The sequence below is a fragment of the Mugil cephalus genome, chromosome 17 (assembly GCF_022458985.1).
Source record: "Mugil cephalus isolate CIBA_MC_2020 chromosome 17, CIBA_Mcephalus_1.1, whole genome shotgun sequence".
NCBI lineage: Eukaryota > Metazoa > Chordata > Actinopteri > Mugiliformes > Mugilidae > Mugil > Mugil cephalus.
The window spans coordinates 23,835,930-23,856,973 of NC_061786.1; the positions used below are offsets into that span (position 1 = coordinate 23,835,930).

The following is a 21,044-nucleotide window of genomic DNA, read 5'->3' on the forward strand; positions in this document are numbered from 1 at the left end:
AGAAGTCGCCTCCTGAAACCCTGAAACGAACCTAAACGAACCATGAAACCTCCTGAGAGCCTGCGTCCTCACATGTGGACGTTAAGTTTTCCATTCTGCAGTCGATCACACAACAAAAGTTCAAAACCTCTTGTTTATTTATGATTATTAACGTTTCTAGTTTGAAATGATGCAAAGTTTAACAAATTCTATCAATAGCAACAAGCCACGACGTCACTAATTAGACAGGACTCGTATGAGGACGTTGGGACTTCATTGTTTGTAATTCTGTCTTTGCTCATGTTCAGATATTAAAATAAATAGTTTTGGATTGTGTGTTTTTAGAGCCCGTGTCCACATATGAGGACATCATTTATGTTTTTATACTTCGTACTAATCCCAAACACCGTGGAGAAATTAAAAATGCATCATAAACAAAAGGTAAATATATTTGCAGACGCTCTGTTTTCACTCAGTCATCGAGGCCGATGGACGCATGAGGCTGCGACGAAGCAAAGACCTGGAGGGGGTCACAGGAGGGGGGGGGGTGATGGAATAAATGAGCGTGGGAAATAAATTAGGAGAGAGGAAACAGCTAAAAATGATGAAGTGAGAGGGAGTGAAAGGGAAGAGGCAGCGAGAGGCAGAATGAGAGGAGGATTTACATAAACACCCCTCGTGCTTTTGTTGGTGCAATTAGCTTCAACAGCTTTTAGCTTTTCACACTCACAATGGCTGCGTGTGGGCGTCTTCAGGGAGACGGCGGCGGCGCCATGATACGTCTGAGTGGGATTATATCTACCGGCGTCTACACGGGCCGGACCGGGTCACACAAGAACAATGAGGGGCCACGCGGGGGCCACGCGGGGGCCGGGGCTGGACGTCCAGGGCCGGCGCCGGCTACAATGGGTCTCAGTGTGAGCAATTATAACTACAGACTTATTTCCACACGAAGCCACAGGGTCAGCGGCTTAAAGGTCCTATAGACGCTATAGGGCTTAAGAAACACAGACCATGGGCCATCGGGGGCCACGCGGGGCCGGCCAGGCTTTACTGGATCCCTCCACCTGCTGGAGGCTTTAATGTAGAAGAGAAAGCAGCCGACCATGACCTCCACAAACCTCCACACCAACAACTACCCACAAAACCACGAAACCACAAAACCACAAAACCACGAAACCACAGAACCTCCACGGACGTTTAACGTCAGCGTCTGAGCCCCAGAGAGGAAAACTTTCCTCTTCCTCTGCAGTTCCCTAAACAGCTTTAAGCAGGAACCACTTCACCTTCAGTCTGTGGTCCAGACGGGAAGAAGTGGGCGGGACCAAGCAGAACCGATCTGGACCAATGGGAGCCACTGATCCAGTTTGATTGACACATGGTTAAACACAGAGTTTCCTCGTAAAAATGTTTGGCTGAGGGAAACACTGTGGTTCCTACCACCAGATCCACCGTGAAGAAGAAGAAGACACACTAGACATGTTTATATGAGGGTAACCATGGCAACCAGAGCCCGGGACATCCACCAGAGACGAATTATCCTCCGGGGAGACATGGACGACCAGAGGATCAGAGGTTTAAGACGACATCAGGATTAATTAACCGTAATGATCAGACTCTGGTTTCAAAGTTGCCCATATCCCCAGGAAAACAGCATCAGTTTGGACCAATGAGAGGAAGCGGCGGCGTGGCATCCATATTTATATACAGTCTACGGTGGAGAAAAGCTGGTTCTTTACATGCAGGTCTGTCCCATTATTCTACACTATTCAACTAAGTAAAAGCCTCAAGAGAAAACATGTGAAGTTATTAAGACACAGGTGAGGATGATGAGGATGAGGAGGATGAGGTTGATGAGGAGGATGATGTTGATGAGGAGGATTATGAGGATGAGGAGGATGAGGTTGATGAGGATGATGAGGAGGATGGTGAGGATGATGAGGATGAGGAGGATGAGGAGGATGAGGAGGATGATGAGGATGATGAGGATGAGGTTGATGAGGATGATGAGGATGAGGAGGTTGATGAGGATGATGAGGATGATGAGGGCGATGAGGGTTATGAGGATGATGAGGATGATGAGGGTGATGAGGATGATGAGGATGATGAGGATGATGAGGGTGATGAGGGTTATGAGGATGATGAGGATGATGAGGGTGATGAGGATGATGAGGGTTATGAGGGTGATGAGGGTTATGAGGGTGATGAGGGTGATGAGGATGATGAGGAGGATTATGAGGATGGGGAGGATGAGGTTGATGAGGATGATGAGGATGATGAGGGTGATGAGGATGATGAGGATGATGAGGAGGATGAGGAGGATTATGAGGATGGGGAGGATGAGGTTGATGAGGATGATGAGGATGATGAGGGTGATGAGGGTTATGAGGATGATGAGGATGATGAGGGTGATGAGGATGATGAGGGTGATGAGGATGATGAGGGTGATGAGGATGATGAGGATGATGAGGGTGATGAGGGTTATGAGGATGATGAGGATGATGAGGATGATGAGGGAGGAGCCAGAGTGACACATAAAACTCTTCAAGATGAAACAGGAAGTGAGTTTAAGGAACAATTAAATGGTTCAAATGTTTGTTCTCCGTTTAGCTGCGTTGATCTGAGAGGAAGAACAAACATGTCAGACCCTGAATAAAAGTCGTCTGTGGAACAACAGCAGCGAGAACAGATCTACTCAGTAAACCCACCGATCAATTCAAATTGAATAAAGTTAAAAACCACAAGGAAACAAACGCTCTCATTTCTTTGTTGCAGCAGCTGCAGACGTTTTAATTACGTGGCCCTTTCAGTCGCTCTGTCTCTGACTTCTTAATCACGGCGGCTTCCTGGCCGACCTGCAGACACGCCACCACCTCTCGCGTCCAGATGGACCTGTCTGAGCGTCTGACGCTCGCCCTTGGATGAAGACGTGATGGTCAAACGGTGTGTGTCCACAGAAAAGACGAGGAATGTGTGTGTGTTCGGGGACTGGACGTCCCATCAGCAGAGCATCTGTGATCTCAGGGCTCCAGAGGGAGTTCCCTGTCAGGTGGACGGGTTTATAAGCCCCCGGCAGGAGGACGGACCGGGCCAGAGACATAAGGACGGAACAGAGAGAGAGGAACGTCTTTTGTCCAGAAATGATTAAGAATTTAGAGCAGACGGTGAAGGGGAGGGGAGGGGGGGGGGGGAAGGGGGGGGGGGGTCTGAGCTACAGGTAGAATCCAGAACAGGTGTTACTGTGTTTGTTCCTGCACATCTATCCCAGTTAGGACGTGTCTCACACGTGCTGCGCTTTAAACCAGTTGTACAGACAGGATTTATCCACATACATATGTTGAGCTAAAAACAACAGGATAAAGATGGACCAGCTCCTCTAAAGTGAAGCCAAAGCTAGTAGAGCTCCCCCTGGTGGCTGGAGGCTGCAGTATAGGTCATAAGCTCCACCTCCTCCATGTTAGTGGGCGGGGCTTGGGCCAAATTAAAACACTAAAACAAGTTTAAACAAATACATGTCAAATACATCTTTTTCAAGTTTCTGTCATTTTAGGCAGCTAATATAATGTTATAGTGTCATATTTTGGAGATGTTTTATTTTAGTTTGTTATTTGATGCTATAGAAACAGGATTTAACACCAGTTGCCATGGCAACCACCCCATAAGGAGAGAGTTGTTGAAACAATTTTTTTTAATAAGTCCAGTGTATAATCCAACATTTCCTTGCAGCTGGTGGAGGCGGAGCAGAGCGTAGGATTAATTAAACGAAAACGAGTCCCTGGGAAAATAGCATCAGTTTGTCCAATGAGAGGAGGTGGAGATGTGGAGTCCATATTTATATACGGTCTATGGTCCAGACTCTGTTAATGTTAATGTTCAATGTGCATCAGTTGTTCAGCCTTTTGTTTCTGTGTTAGTTTCCTCCAAATATGAAATTTAAAACCTGCACAGACTTTTCTTCTGCTTCAATTATTAGTGTCTAACATAACTTCCCTTTGATCTAAACTCCTCTCTACGCTGCATGCTACATGCTACATGCTACATGCTAAACTAGAGACAATGTCAGGGTTCTTTCTCGTTTCTTGGTTCCACTGCAGCCGTAAACATCAAATATGTGTTTCCAGTAATCGTCATAAAACAACAACTCAGAGAACGTTTTTACAAACTCAGCTTCATTCAGTTATATCCTGTTCAGAGCTGCAGCAAACACACTGTGTTTTATTCCCCGTTTAAGTTTATACACTGAGGCCAATTAGTAAATTACAACAAGCAGAAGAACACAGTAGTAAATCATTAGCTCAGCAACGAGCCGGTGTTTTTTATCCAGAGGGGTTGTTTAACTGGGCAGTAAAACGCCTCTTTATACGCTTCACCCTGTTTGGTTTTCAATCCCAGCTAATGCATCCACGCCGCCGCCGCGCTAAGAGCTGAGCAGCTGATAATTAAAGGACTCCATAAAAGAGTGAGAGGGTCTGGATGAAACCATCGATCCACCTTAAAACACAAAACTCCTCCAGACTGGCTCCACGAGAACAAACTAAATATCTGGAAGAAATGACTGATCAGCCCAGAGTTCACTTCCAGGACATTTCAGAGCTTCTACCAGAGTTTCTACCAGAGTTTCAGATCCAGAGAGAGAAGTTAGAGCCTCCACCTGAACAGAGAACGGGTCTGACGTTCTCGACGCATCAACCAGGAGAACTTTGTTGTCGCGTCATGTTCGGTTACTGTTCTGTGATTGATCAGAAATTGGAAGTGGGCGTGGTTAATGTGGAAATGCTAGTGGCTACTCAGTGAGTTCCCAGATGCTAATGTTAGCAGCGTGACCGCTAATCCCTGGAGACCAGAAGGAACTTTGTTCTTGTTCTCTCAGCCTCAGCAGCAAGAACAAGAACAAATGTCTCACGTCTGACGGACGATCTTTAGATCCAGAGTTATTCTGCTGCGTAGCCTCCAGGGAACATTTCAGACATTATTGTTTCATACGTGGACGGGATGTGAACTCATGGAGACCTGGTTCCTTCACATGGAACAGGCCGAGCAGCAGGTGGGTTCTGTGCAGGTTCTGTTGGTGGTTCCCAGTAGATGATCGTCCCTGAACCAGACTGTGATTCCTCAGAGACTAAAATCTAACAAACGTCACATGTCGTCTCAACAGATCAATCCTCAACAAGAATCAAATAAAAAACTAAAGCAGGTAATTACAAATAAAACTAAAGAGGAAGTAGAGCGGGAGAGGAGGAACGGGAGGGAGGAGAGGAGGAGAGAGAGGAGGAGAGGAGGAGGGGAGAGGAGGAGGAGAGAGGAGGAGGAGGGAGAGAGGGAGGAGGAGGAGGAGGAGGAGAGGAGGAGGAGGGAGAGGAGGAGGAGAGGAGGAGGAGGAGGAGGAGGAGGAGGAAGGAGGAGGAGAGGAGGAGGAGGAGAGAGGAGAGGAGGAGAGAGGAGGAGGAGGAGGAGAGGAGAGGAGGAGGAGAGGAGGAGGAGGAGGAGGAGGAGGAGAGAAGGAGAGGAGGAGGAGGAGAGGAGAGGAGGAGGAGAGGAGGGAGGAGAGGAGAGGAGAGGAGGAGAGGAGAGGGAGGGGTGAGGGAGGAGGAGGAGAGGAGAGGAGAGGAGAGGGAGGAGGAGGAGGAGGAGGAGAGGAGGAGGAGAGGAGAGGAGAGGAGGAGGAGGAGAGGAGGAGGAGAGGAGGAGGAGAGGAGAGGAGGAGGAGGAGAGGAGGAGGAGGAGGAGAGGAGGAGGAGAGGAGAGGAGGAGGAGGAGAGGAGGAGGAGAGGAGGAGGAGAGGAGAGGACAGGGAAACCTTCTCATCCTTCAGTGTGTTACAGTGACGCTGTCTCTGGTTCATCGAGGTTTAAATGAAACTGAGAGAGAACAAAGTTAAAGAAACTGAATAAAATAAAATAAAATAAAATAAAACGTGACCAAAAGTATGTGGACACACACGCTGGTATAAATATTAGATTAAAGAGAACAGAACAGAATAGAGAAATATAGCTGTAAGGGGGGAGAAGAAGGAGGAGGTGCTGGGTGTTTGTCTGGAGGAGGAGGTGCTGGGTGTTTAGGAGGTGGAGGAGGAGGTGCTGGGTGTTTGTCTGGAGGAGGAGGTGCTGGGGGTTTGTCTGGAGGAGGAGGTGCTGGGTGTTAAGGAGGTGGAGGAGGAGGTGCTGGGTGTGTAGGAGGTGGAGGAGGAGGTGCTGGGTGTTTGTCTGGAGGAGGAGGTGCTGGGTGTGTAGGAGGTGGAGGAGGAGGTGCTGGGTGTTTGTCTGGAGGAGGAGGTGCTGGGTGTTAAGGAGGTGGAGGAGGAGGTGCTGGGTGTTTGTCTGGAGGAGGAGGTGCTGGGTGTTTAGGAGGTGGAGGAGGAGGTGCTGGGTGTTTGTCTGGAGGAGGAGGTGCTGGGTGTTAAGGAGGTGGAGGAGGAGGTGCTGGGTGTGTAGGAGGTGGAGGAGGAGGTGGTGGGTGTTTGTCTGGAGGAGGAGGTGCTGGGTGTGTAGGAGGTGGAGGAGGAGGTGCTGGGTGTTTGTCTGGAGGAGGAGGTGCTGGGTGTGTAGGAGGTGGAGGAGGAGGTGCTGGGTGTTTGTCTGGAGGAGGAGGTGCTGGGTGTTTAGGAGGTGGAGGAGGAGGTGCTGGGTGTTTGTCTGGAGGAGGAGGTGCTGGGGGTTTGTCTGGAGGAGGAGGTGCTGGGTGTTAAGGAGGTGGAGGAGGAGGTGCTGGGTGTGTAGGAGGTGGAGGAGGAGGTGCTGGGTGTTTGTCTGGAGGAGGAGGTGCTGGGTGTGTAGGAGGTGGAGGAGGAGGTGCTGGGTGTTTGTCTGGAGGAGGAGGTGCTGGGTGTTTGTCTGGAGGAGGAGGTGCTGGGTGTTTATGAGGTGGAGGAGGAGGAGGAGGTGCTGGGTGTGTAGGAGGTGGAGGAGGAGGTCTGTCATGTTTATTCATGAGCTGCAGAGCTGCTGCTGGAAGGTGACTGACTGTCACAAAGACCACGGACACATCTGGGACGGGGGGGGGGTGGGGGGGGGGGGGGGTTGAGTTGTGACAGAATAAACAACACAAGCTGTTTGTTCATTCAGCTGCTGCAGCTACTGGTTCTACACCTGATACACCTGAGGAGGAGGAGGAGGAGGAGGAGGAGGAGGAGGAGGAGGAGGAGGAGGAGGAGGTGGGGGGGGCGTCATTTAGAACGATTTAAACATGAACTGAAAGAATAAAAGAAAACCCACAAACCCTCTTTGACTCTGACCTCACACACATGTGACTTTATTTATACATCACATCAACTACAGCTGATCTCAACTCAAACTACATAAAATAAAAATTAATGAATTAAAATAGAGCTGTAGATACATACAAGTCAGAACGGATCCGTTCGGATTTGTGTGAAAATCCACTGAAATCGTTTGTTTGTTTTTGCAGAAATGTTGGTAAATATTTAGCATTCATTTACATCTTTTATTCCAATGTTTTATTTTCATCAGGATTTCTGCAGCATAAGATGATCTGAGAAAGTTATTATTATTATTATTATTATTATTATTATTATTATTATTATTTAATTCAGAACAAATTTCTCTTTTTGACCAAATAAAGCTTTAACCCTCCGTGGTTCCTCTGCTGGTTTATTTAACAGCAGCAGCTCCATGAACCAATCAGAGCTCTGGACTCCAGCTGTGTTTGATGTAATACGTCATTTTATTCTGGTTTCATTGATAAAAGTCATTATAGGATTCAACCAACACAACAACCTGTTATTTTTAACTGTGTTCCAGCTTTGATTCCTCCAGAACTAAACCACTTAGAGAGATTCTGACTGTAGTGATAGAAACTTCAGAGTCTCGTCTTTAAAAAGAGACAAAGACCATGAATGAGCTGCAACATGTTCATGAACAGGATTCAGTTTATTCTGGATACGTTTGGATATAAACCTGGAATGATGAGGTGTTAAAAGACTAAATAAAATATTATTAAAAGCTGCACATTCTAAATGAAACGTGTGCGTCTGAAAATTAAAACATGTTACATTAAAAACCTAAATATTAGTCTGAATTAATTTTTTTTAAATGAAATGCAGATTTTATTTTAACACTGGTAGTGACACACACACACAGACACACACACAGACACACACAGACACACACACACACACACACACACACAGACCCACACACACACACACACAGACACACACACACACACAGACACACACACGCACACACACACACAGACACACACAGACACACACACACACACACACACACAGACACACACACAGACACACACAAACACACACAGACACACACACGCACACACAGACACACACAGACACACACACACACACACAACACACACACACACACACACACAACACACACACACACACACACACACACACACACACACACACACACACACACACACACACACACACACACACACACACACACACACACACACACACACACACACACACACACACACACACACACACACACACACACACACACACACAGACACACACAGACACACACAGACCCACACAGACACACACACACACACACTAATGAAGGCAGGCTGGTGATTTAACGTGTGTGTGTTAACATGTAAATGATGAAGCTGCCGGCTCTGACTCCTCCGTTCACCTTTCATCTCTTTTCTTTCTCCTTCAGAACCAGTGAATTAGAGCTTTTCTCTGTGGGAGTAAATGAAATTAATAAGGAGGACATCAGAGGCGTGTCTGGCTCTGGCTCTGGGCCGTCTTCATGTTTTTCTAATATATTTACACTAATTGAAAATCTGCTGCTCCTGCACAAACAGACTGAATTATTGAACAGATTTGTATCCGACGCCGTCGTTAACGGGATGAAATAATAACTGAGGAGGGTTTGAAGTCTCAGGTTATTTACTCTGAACAGGTGAGACGTGATTGAGACGAGAGGAGGAAAAGAAGAAGAAGAAGAAGAAGAAGAAGAAGAAGAAGAAGTTTGTTTGTGATCCAGTCAAGGTTAAAGGTTAAAGAAGAAAAAGTTTAACAGAGAGAAACATTCAGACTTTACCTGACTTCACCTAAACTCAACCAGCAGGAGATATAAGAGACGGAGGAGGAGGAGGAGGAGGAGGAGAAAGGAGAGAATGAGGAGGAGAAAGGAGAGGATGAAGAGGAGGAGGAGGAGGAGGAGGAAAAGATGGAGAATAAGAAACTGTGGAGTAGGATCCTAATCGTCTGTTTTTGACAGAGAACCTGATGACTCGTGGTCTGAAGGAAGTTTCCGTGTTCTCTGGTCTGATCAGAGATGATCCAGTGGAACCATGTGTGAGGGTGGAGACTATAACCTGGAGTTTAACCATTATCATCAGAGAGGACGGATAATAAACCTGGAGTTAAAACCCTCCTCACACCTGGAGGAACGAGTCTGAACATCAATGCAGCTCCACAACACACATGAATGCTTCAAAACACACACACACACACACACACACACACACACACACACACACACACACACACACACACACACACACACACACACACACACTCTGGTCCATTATTAACAGACTCCAGACAAAGACTCAGGTAGACGATGAAATCCAGAGAAATCAGAGCAAAGGTTAAATTATTGAACCCAGCAGCTCCTCACAATAATAAAGGAGAGAGAAGGAGAACCCAGGTTCTCTTTGTTTTTATGTGGAAAAGAGGAAGAAAAGAAGGAGAAAGAACAAGTGGAAGCAAAGAGAAAAAGTTGAACAAAGTCAGAAAGAAGGAGAAAAGAGTCGACTCCTACTGACCTCACAACCTAGTGCACCTCCCTCCACCAGATCACAGGGAGGGGGTGATTCATATTATGGGATTATTATTATTATTATTATTAATATTCATATTATTTGATTATTATATCGTCTGTGTTTCTGTCCTGACATCACACATCACACACGACAGGAGGTCATTTACATTACGTCACTGAACGCAGCACAGTTTATTAATCTGATCCTACTGAATCTGGGCGTGGTCTTTAAAGCCAGGTATCCCAGAATGCATTGCAAATGAAGTTTACCGATAAAGATCCAGAGACCTCCTGTCCTCTAGGAGGCGACACAGCCATAAAAAACACCTTAATATGTTTTAAATATTTACCACGGTGTTAGTTTCAGTTCCTGAACGTTCCACTCAGTTATCATCGTAGCAGAAAAGGAAAGAAAAAGAAGAAGTTGCTCTAATTCCTACAAACAAATGAAGCAGGAGTCTAAATGAGATTTGAACCGTTAGCTTTAGCATCTGTCTGCTGCAGCATGTTAGCACACGTTAGCCGACACGTTGCCTAAAGATTTACTAAAGAGTTTGTGGAGGTTTGAGAGAGCGACTCTTCTCTGGAGATCGACTGACTACATTTCTCTGCTTTCTACATGAAATTAACTGATAAATAAAAAGCCGTTTATGAACACACACACACACACACACACACACACACACACGCGTTGTGTTGAACGTCTGAAGAACGTCTCGTGTTTGTAGTCGGCCGACACTGCGCTGAGCTCCTTCTATAATAAGCTATTAACAGCCGTCTCCTTTCAGCTCTCTGCTCTGACTCCAACACAAATCCCCTCCTTTATTATCCACTACTGTAATCCACCACCCGCCAAAAAATAAAAAATTATACACAATACACCAGACCTCCCTTCACTTCCTGGTGTCAAATCCCTTCTTCCCTCTGTTCACTTACAAAGACGGTGAAAGAGAGGAAGGGATGAAGAGGACTGATGCGATTTTATGGCAGCAGCTTTCCATCCCGACTCTAGTAAACACAGCAATAACACACAGGAGCTTTACAGCTTTAGGGTTTGCTCATAACTACAGACGTTAACGGACAAAGAGACGACGCGTTAACCCAACACACCCTCTGATCCCGGCGTCAAACGTTAGAAAATGTTTAACCTGCCATGAGACACGCTGCCAAGATGATATGGACTCAGCTTCCACTCTCCTCTAATTCTATGATAGAAACTAAACTCCACAGCCCCTAATAAACCAGATGGGAAATATTTTATTTGTTCTTTGGTTTTCACTCTTTGAAATGATTTAGATTCAGATTCAGATATATCACTTATCATGATCAGCTAATCATCTTCTATCCAAGCTAACGGCTAATAGCTACGCTTTGAATGCTACGTGACACAAACCTACACCTTAAAGACGGATAAATATAATGTTCTCTCCCTCCCTGCCTGCAGGGGGCGCTGCTTTCTTCCAGCCTGTTGTGTCCTGGACACTGATTATAGGAGAACTGATTGGTGTCCAGCTGCGAGCTGCAGTGTTTCATATATGAGAACTACATTTATTCTTTTGGGGAAGTTCTCTTATTTTAATGTAGTCTTGTTTGATGAGGAAGTTTGTGTTTGTGTTGGCTAGTTGTTGTTTTCCTGACCATGCTAACACTAAAGCTGCGCACTTGCTCTAGACTCAATGGTGATTGGTTACAGACTGGTTAAAGTTAATAACAAACGCTGGATACACTGAACTAGTTTTATTTTATTTTATTTTATTTTATTCCTACTCTGGTGGAGCAACTGTCAATCAACGAAACGTAACGTCTTTTTAAAGAGCCAGTTCAGCACAAGCTCCTCCTACTAACATGGAGGGGGCGGGCCTTGTGACTTATAGTGCAGCCAGCCACCAGGGGGAGCTCTTCTTTTGATTTGTTCATCACAATGAGATCAAAATAAAAAGAAAACAAAACAGGGTTGATCAATCTAGTTTGTATTTGTATTCTATTGTGTTTCTTGGGACTGTATGAGTGTTAAAGAGCCACTACCTCACATGCTACGCTAGTATCTTCCCAATCTGATGCAGAACTCAAATGAAATCCATGTTGTGCTAAATTCGATCCTTCAGCATCCACACACTGAGACGTGTTTGTTTTTATCTTCCTCCAACGTCCAGCGTTTGAGCCAAAAGTTGCACAAAAACTCACAAAATAAAAACTTAAACAGGACAAAACCTGAACTAGTCCAACCAGCACAAGTACAAATAATACAAAGATAAAGGTTCAGCGTTCGTTACCGAGCAAACTGCTCGTATTAAATGACAGACACACTACTACTACTACTACTACTACTACTACTACTACTACTACTGCTACTGCTGCTACTGCTAGCGAGCAGCGCACAAACGTTACCATGGTGAGGAGGTGTGCTGCTGGCCGGCCAGGTGAAGGGTCTTGGGCCGGGCGGCGGAGCAGCTGCCCGCATTAGCCGGCCGCTCCCAGTAGGGGTCACTGTGAAACACACAAAAAAAACGTGAAGAGGTTCTTTAACGACAGCCGTAAGAGACAAGGAGCAGGAGGAGGAGGAGGAGGAGGAGGAGGAGGAAAAATGAGCAGGAGGTGAAGGGAGGAGAAAATGAACAGAACAAAATAGTCATATACAGGAAAAGGCCAAAGTCATGGAGCAGCACAGTCATCACAGAATATACTGTTTAGGAAAATAATGAACAGTTTGGCGTCTCTGACTCAGTGGAGAGAAGAAAATCTGATTTTCTAAGTTTATTCGCTCAAAGCTGAGTGAGGAGCTTGATAAAGGTTTGGTTTTAGGAGGATCTATAGACAGAAAGGTAACATAATATTCATATGTATGTTTTTATCACCTGTAACTACAAATCATTGTGTTTTTGTTGTTAGCTTAGCATCTAACCTAAGGACTGACGTGTTTCTGCTACAGCTCAGAACAGACAAACCCAACAATGATATGGTTGAAGCCACTGTTAGTTTCACACACATTTAGAAAAGAATAGTGAAAGGAGTGAGAGACATCTGATTGCAATCTGCAGCGTCACCACTAGATGGAATTAAATCCTGCACCGTGGTCCTTTAACATCCCGTCAACAAGCAGAAAATCAGTGGTTCCTGATACAAACGTGAGCAACACAAGAAAACATTGTTCAATTTCAGGAATCTAGTTTGAATCCTGGCCCACAGCCGGAGGTTTCTGTCAGGCTGAATTGTGCAGATGTTAGAAAATGAAGAAAATAAGAGCTCTGGAGTCCCACTATGTAAAATAAACTCATTTCAGTTTCATTTGTTTCCATGCGCCGTTGTCGCTTTGCTCCGCTGGTGATTGAACTTCTTTTATTCTGATTGCTGCAGCCACTTCCAATCCCATTCATGTCTCAACTGAAAACAACTACATTTCAACCTTAGACAAGTTCCAGGAACTTCCTGAGCTCCGTTTAAAGACTGAGGCATCTGGATCCGTGTCATAGTTAACGCCGCTTTTTCAATCTCAGAAATGGAGTTTTAATCCTACAAAAGGAACAAAAATCAGCCGTGGACTACCACAAAATACATGAATAATAAATAAATGAATTTAAAATAAACTTTAAAGCCCTCCTTTCACTTATTTCATGTGTCATCACAAAGCGCAGAGTGAGAGGAGCTAAACTGGACGGAGTGAGATGATTCAGCTTCGTTTAAAGTCTTAAAGCAAACAAAACTCCAACAAACTCCAGGAGGTAAAGCAACAAAACTTCTTTCGCTCTGGTCCATGAATAAAACTCTGTGATTTACCCAACATAACGTCTGGTTATGTGCTGGTAAAAGTGTCTGGCGAATGTCGAGATATACCTGCCTTTAAAATATTCACCCAAATAAAATAAAGCTCCAGTTTAGAGCTAGTTTCTCTCTTTTTTTTCCAACTAAACGCTGCCTACTGGGAGTCGACAGGCAGGCAAAGTGACACGGAGTCAAATACAAAATACAAAGCAGCCCCAAAGTGACTGTCTATGCACAGAGAATTATTTGAATTTTACACACCCACCAAAGACAGGCTGTCAAAACCCATGCCGGAATGGATTTTTCATACGGGGAGAGAGGGAGCGATAGAGAAGCCACCGAGAATAAAAGAGAGAAGACGAGAAAGAAATAGGAGGCGGAAAGAGGACGAGAGACAGCGGGGGAGACAGGGGGGAGGAGGGGGAGAGGGAGGGGGAGGCAGTGAAGCAGCGCTGGCTTGCAGGAGAACATTAGCTGCACTGTGTAGCGCACCATAAAACCATTGACATTGTCGGTCTTGCTTTGTGGACGAGTATTATTGTAAAACACAGTTTTCTGAGGCGAGCCGGCCGCTATTGTTCTTGTCAGAGGGTGAAGCGAGGGCACCGGCGGCATAACTTATTTCAGTTTAAAGCTGCGGCGGGAGGCACAACCGAGTTGGTTTTCAAATTAAACCGCCCAGATGTAAGTCCAGAGATTGTATTACTTTTAGATTTGATCTCTTGATGCATGACTAGGAAACATATCTCTGCTGCTGCCACCGCCACCAGGGAGGAGGAAGACAGGAAGAATACAACAATAAAAGGCTAGAAGAAGAAGAAGAAGAAGAAGAAGAAGAAGAAGAAGAAGAAAGGCCGGTCTGTCTCTGAGGTCACTGTACTTTACGGATTACACAATAAGCTAAGTTGATCATTAACTACAATTGGTTTTCTACCACAAGAATCAGAGGATGGACCCACATATTTATCACCTTTCCTGTAGCATCCACACAAGACAAATGTTTATATTTAATCAGATCAATCAGAAAAATGGTGGAGGAACTTGAAAAAAATGAGTTTCTCTTAATAAAAATTCTTGTTTTGAATCTCATCCAACAGAAAGTTTTAAACGCTTGCTGTAGTTCCACAGGGTTCTGTGCTGGGACCGATACTTTTCACTTTATTCATGCCTCCCTGAGGAAATATTACTGGGAAACACTGAGTAAATGTCAGTCACTATGCAGATGACACCCGGCTATATTTATTTCTACCATTTACTCTACTCTACTCCCTCTCCACCAGATGATAGACAGACCAGGGAGCTCCTTCTCCAGGAGACGCTACAGGAAATCTTTGCCGCTTCAGGCCATCGCCGGTTCAACTCCTCATACGTGACAGACAACTTTTTTTCTGCACATTTGCACATGGTTGTTTGGTTGTTGGTCGTTATTCCATGTCGTATTGCGGAACTTTGTATTCACTTATTTTAATTCTCTTGTTTTATAATTCTGGCAAATATTGTGTATATAGTATATTGTGCTTTTTTAGCTGTTTTATTATTTATAATAAACACATATGTTGTCGAGTGCTGCTGCAACTGTAAAATTTCTCAGTTTGGGATGAATAAAGCATCTATTTAAATCAACTTGTCAATCAAAGAGGCCACGCCCCCTCAACTGGTCTAATTTAAACAGGTGAGTCCTAGAAACATTCATTACGAACGGAGGAATTAGAGACCAGAACTGGTTTAGTAGCAGGATGCTGGTTTAACATGGAGGTCTATGGAGACTGACTCACTGCTGGAGCCTCTAGTGGACGATATTGGAACTGCAGGTTTGTTGCATCCATACGAACTACGACAGTTCCTGATAAAAACGATAACGTCGTGGAAAACTTTAATAGTGACGGGACAGACGTTGAGAAGACGGCGGCTGCAGAGTTTAGCTTCCTCGTCACAGATCAGCTGATCTCTGTCTGCAGAGAGAATGAGATTTAAACAGGACGACCAATCACATCACCTCTTTCTTTCTTCTTTTTCTTTGCAGCATCTTTACCTCTGTCACGCTTTCTGCCCCTTTCTCAAATTAGTTTTTTGCTCCATCCCTCAACCTCAAATCTTTCAACACATACTCATCCTTTCTTTCTCTCCTTTACATGCCACATCTCTTTTATTCCTTCTTTCTTTCCTTTCTATCTGCTTCTCTTTCCTCCACTTTTCCATCCTTCCTTATGTTGCTTCATCCTCTTCTCCCTTCTCATTGTAAATCAGTTCTTCAGTCCACTCCTTCCATCCCTCCATCCATCCATCTCTTCCCTTCTCTACGCTCCTTCACTCTCTTTTTCTTTTCCGTCCATTAGTTCCAGATTGTTGCCTTCAGGTGTCTTCTGTCATTTTGGAAAGTGGACGAGTAACTGCAGCCCATCAAACACACACAGCCGAGCAGCCAAATGTGCTTTAAACAAACAGCACAACACAACTGCACAAAACTACACACACATGCATAATCACACACACACACACACACACACACACACACACACACACACACACAGACGCACAAGCAGAAATTCAATAACCTGAATATAAACAGAGTCGCCGGCTCGTGCTCACCGACACACACTCACAAAGACAGACTCATGGGTAAATGCACACTGAGATGCAAGCAAACAAACACACACACAAACACACGCACACTCACGACACAAACACACACTCCATCAGGACAAAATGGCAGTGGTGGGAGGCAGTACAATGGGTATAACCGGGCGCCGGCAGAGCTAAATTGCAGACAGCGAAGGGGAGATCTGGGCCATTTTTCAAGGCCGACTATATATTACAAATTGGCTACCAGGGCATTGTCTGCGAACACACACACACACGTACGTGCACACACACACGCACAAAGTGAAAAAACTAATCCTGGCTTGTCCTATTGTCGCCCGCAGAGCCGCAGAAATCTGCCCTTTTCCCTCTTTTTCAACAATTTCCCCGGAATAAACCATGTGATTGAAAATGTGTCAGTTTAGGAAGCAGCAACAACCACACACACACGCACACACACACACACGAAATGCAAAAACACACACTCCTGCTTCCCTGTTTACTCACAGTCAGACCTCCGTTTGTTATAAGAACGTTCAAATAGTCCCAGGTCAACACTGCTCCTGTACTACACACACACACACACACATTAACACAACACACACATATATTAACACAACACACACATCAACACACACATATATTAACACACACACGCGTCTTGGCTCTGGTGCAGCAGTGAAGTTGACGGAGGGTTTGGAAACTTAATCTCTTCACAGACATTGAGTTTGTACTTTTCTATTTTTTAGGACAAATCTGATGAAACAGGATGTTTTAAAGTTTTACTTTATGTGACTGAACAGACGCGTCTATGATGTTATTTCTTTTTTTTATTTAATTGGATGAATTAAATTAGAAAACAGCAATGAAAAGCTTTCTGGTAAAATAAATGAATAAATGAAATAAAAAATGCCTGATTCATTGGGAAAATAAATGGAAAGATTTTCAAAATAAGTGAAATTTGGGGAAATGAGAATAGTGGAAAAGAAAGAGAATAAATGTCATAATTCACAAGATGAAGACGTTCAGAAGGAGAACGAAAAAATCAGCTCGGAAATTTTTTAAAAAAGTACTTTAAATAAATGTGACATTTGAAAAGGGTGGGTCCTGAGGGTAACGTACATTTTAGAAAAGCTAGGAGGAGCTACCGTTAGCTGTGAGGCTAGGAGGAGCTACCGTTAGCTGGGAGGCTAGGAGGAGCTACCGATAGCTGGGAGGCTAGGAGGAGCTACCGATAGCTGGGAGGCTAGGAGGAGCTACAGTAAGCTGGGAGGCTAGGAGGAGCTAGCGTTAGCTGGGAGGTTAGGAGGAGCTACTGTTAGCTGGGAGGCTAGGAGGAGCTAGCGTTAGCTGGGAGGCTAGGAAGAGCTACCGATAGCTGGGAGGCTAGGAGGAGCTACCGATAGCTGGGAGGCTAGGAGGAGCTACAGTAAGCTGGGAGGCTAGGAGGAGCTAGCGTTAGCTGGGAGGTTAGGAGGAGCTACTGTTAGCTGGGAGGCTAGGAGGAGCTAGCGTTAGCTGGGAGGCTAGGAAGAGCTACCTTTAGCTGGGAGGCTAGGAGGAGCTACCGTTAGCTGGGAGGTTAGGAGGAGCTACTGTTACCTGGGAGGCTAGGAGGAGCTTGAACTAAAACTAAAAGCTGAGGAACTAACCTCCAATGAGGAAGCTTCTTTAATCTGTTGTTTTGAAGCTATTAAACTCCCGGCTCGTCCTCAGGTTAATCATCATCAAGACAAGACTGCGTCTCAGTTTAGTTTGCGCACATTATCAGCAAATAACTAGAAGAAGCGCGGCGCAGGCTGCAGAGCGCTGCACGCCGCCATAATGGCTGCTGTCATCTGAAATGGATGAAGTTCTATTAGAGAGCGGAGCGGTTTCAGGGCTAAGTGTGATGAAGGGCGAAGCTTCAGCGTCTCTCCTCCTGTTTTAGCAGCGACGCAGTAAAAGAGGCCTGAGCACAGAAAGAGGCTGAAGACGGACGGACGCGAAGCAGGAAACATGGCTGCAGCTGATTGTGAGGACACTAATGCAGCAAAGAGCCTGTTTCCTTTACCTGAAACCTCTGGTCCATGTTAACCCTTCAGGGCACAGATCCATATCACGTCTTTATGCTCCAAAATCCATTCTCAAATCAAAATATCGACACTTCTGACACTTGAGTGATTTGAAGTAATGTATCATTAACAGGAACAGAGTTATTTTAAACTAAATGAGTTTAAAATAAATAACCAAATGACTCTGACTCTATTCTTCATGAAGCTGAAACACACCAGACACTTCGGTATCGATATCGGATCGGTATCACTGATACCAGCCTGAATTTTTAGATTTAGCACAGAAGCATAATAACACTCAGGTCCTGAAATGTGTTCCAGTGACAGCTATAAAGGGTTAATATATATCCATACTGTAGGAGGCCGCTCTCCGTCTCACAGACTAATGACATGTTTATTAATCACCTCTTTAGACGAGCCACCGTCCTGATTTACCGCTGATTTCTTGGCTGTCAACGCAGAGGACAGCAGCCTGACATTTACAGGAAGAACCACTCTGCAATATCTCAAGCAGCTCAGGTGGCCCCGTCCATGTAAACATTAAGCACAGACAAGGGCAATAAATCTGAGCAGGGAGGCACAAAGGAGGACGTATGCACTCCCTATACAGGCCTTTAGCATCAGCATCCATCCTGATCCTGATCTGGTCTCTACAGTCCGGGTGTGAACTCTGATCTGGTCTCAGTCCACATGTGGAGGTGGTCTGCGACCATGTGACCTCATTCCTTTCATAGTGTCAATACTCACTCAGTACGTTCACATGCACAAGAAAAAAAAAAGAATCACTGCCTTAATCCGACTTTAACTGGACAACATGTAAACGTGTTACTCCAACTAATGTCAGAGTTTCCTTATCCAACTCTACAACCACTGAGCGGGCGTATGACCCCAGAACAAGAGAAGAAGAAGAAGAAGAAGAAGAAGAAGAAGAAGAAGAAGAAGAAGAAGAAGAAGAAGAAGGAGAAGAAGAAGAAGAAGAAGAAGGAGAAGAAGAAGAAGAAGAAGAAGAAGAAGAAGAAGAAGAAGGTAAACAGAGCCGGTAGAAGAACCACCTGAGAAATAGCGCCATCTATCTGCACCAGAAGTGTTTAAAAATCTGAACTAGTCTCCATCTGGTTGTTGTTTGAAATGATCGACTCCAGCTGTTTATCAACCACTTAAAATGACACATATCGCCCCCTAGTGTGGAGGAGGACGACATTAGTTTAATTTCATTCATTGTTTAACACAAAACAATTCAATATAAACACAAACGTTCCCAAATCTGAATGAAAGGAGCAGAAAGAAGAAGAGTCTGATAAAACCTGAACCTTTTTAAGAATCACTTTGCAAAGAACTTCAATTAAATAAGATGCAGAACAGAATAGATATCAACGTTTCCATTTTAGTTTCCGATATAATTCCATCACACAAAAAAAGTAAAAAAAGAAATGTTTGTCTTTCATGACTACACAATGAGTAGGACAATCAAACCAGCATGTTGCATTTTGCCAACCAGCCTACTGTTTATTTTATTTGACTAGACAACATTTATTTTCATTTTGTTTTATCTTTCTTGTGTTACTTTTATGAGCAACGAAGCTGCTGGTTTCTGCTGCTGTAGTTTCCCTCATGGATCATTAAGTCTGAGTCTATATATTCTTAACATACTGCCTTCAATGTAAAGTTGGATTTGGTTTCTGTGTTCAGGTCCATGAACTGAGTCCTTTCACAGAAACATGTTGCATGTAAACCTGGACAAAGACGATTCAGAAAGTAGAACTTTTCTCCATTAATCTGCATGTAAACGTAATGAATGAGTCCTGGGTCCATTAAAAACCACCTTCATTCAACCACGAGTAGAAACCACCACCTGAATCAGTGGCGTCTGTGCCGTTAGCTGGAGTCTGGGAACATGGAACTAAAAGATATATCTTTGTTTCTGAGTCGTGTCTGAAGTCGTTTTCTAGATGTTTGTTGAATAAATGTTCATCTTTGTTCTGACGGTGACGCTACACGAGTCTCTGTGTTCCTGAAGAGGAACCAACAAAAACTAAAATGAAAACAGGCTAATTTGATGCGATGAATCGGCTTTAAAGCTGCAAGATCAGCAGAGACACTCGACGCCTCCGTCTGAGGAGGAGGAGGAGGAGGAGGAGGAGGAAGGTTTCCAGCGAGCCTCGTGTCTCGCTGTGTTTGATGCTGGAGGCGCCTCGCTACGCTCTTAAACGGCACCGAGAGAGAGCATGTCACCGGCGAGATAAGACGAATCAAGCGCTCCTCATGTCTGGGCAAAAAGGTTATTTTGACATTCAGGAGCAGGAGGAGGAGGAGGAGGAGGAGGGAGAACAGGAGGGATGGACAGAAGAGAAAAGTTGGGAAGAGGAGAAAATGAAAACGCAGAAAATAAACCAAAATGTATTTGTCCTTTAAAACCAAAGTTCACTTGAAAGAATTCAACAAATGTGCAGCAGTGAAGACGAATGATCCATCTCCATCTCATTGGTTTTTATTTTGCTTAAAATTGACCAACTATCACCGTCTACAGTGATTCTACAGTGATCACTGAGGAAGAGTTTTATTTATGAGCTTCCATGTTTCTTTCTCCCTGACTAGAGCTTCAGTGGTTTAGCTTTAGGTTTGTCTTCTGGAAGCTACAGAAAACGTTATTTGATGAGATGTAAATGATTCTTTCTTCAGTTGTAATAAATAAATCTGTCTCCTGACGATAGCTGAGAATTTAAATCTGCTTTTTAAAGACTTGACAGGACGTAGATCGTCGCCATGTCACATTAGATCTTAATAACCTGGAATGAATCCTGAGTTAATCGCAGTCATTACTAAGTGTAATCTATGAAGTAAATAATGAGACGTAGGAACGATCTGACGCTTCAATGCGACGTCTGGTTTGGATAAAAAGAAAAAG

The 21,044-nt window shown here is 44.6% G+C and overlaps 1 protein-coding gene across 3 annotated transcripts in view; it reads right to left on the bottom strand.

Annotated features, from left to right (window-relative positions):
* LOC125023688 (neuronal PAS domain-containing protein 3) overlaps window positions 1-21,044 on the bottom strand; it is a 198,375-nt gene that overhangs the window by 129,571 nt on the left and 47,760 nt on the right. For 2 of the 3 annotated variants that reach the window (XM_047611132.1, XM_047611133.1), the window contains exon 2: window positions 12,135-12,233. The exons of the other annotated variant lie outside the window; for it this stretch is intronic. In XM_047611132.1, the coding sequence (XP_047467088.1) occupies window positions 12,135-12,233 (99 nt within the window). The remainder of the gene's footprint in view (window positions 1-12,134; window positions 12,234-21,044) is intronic. 3 annotated transcript variants of the gene reach the window in all.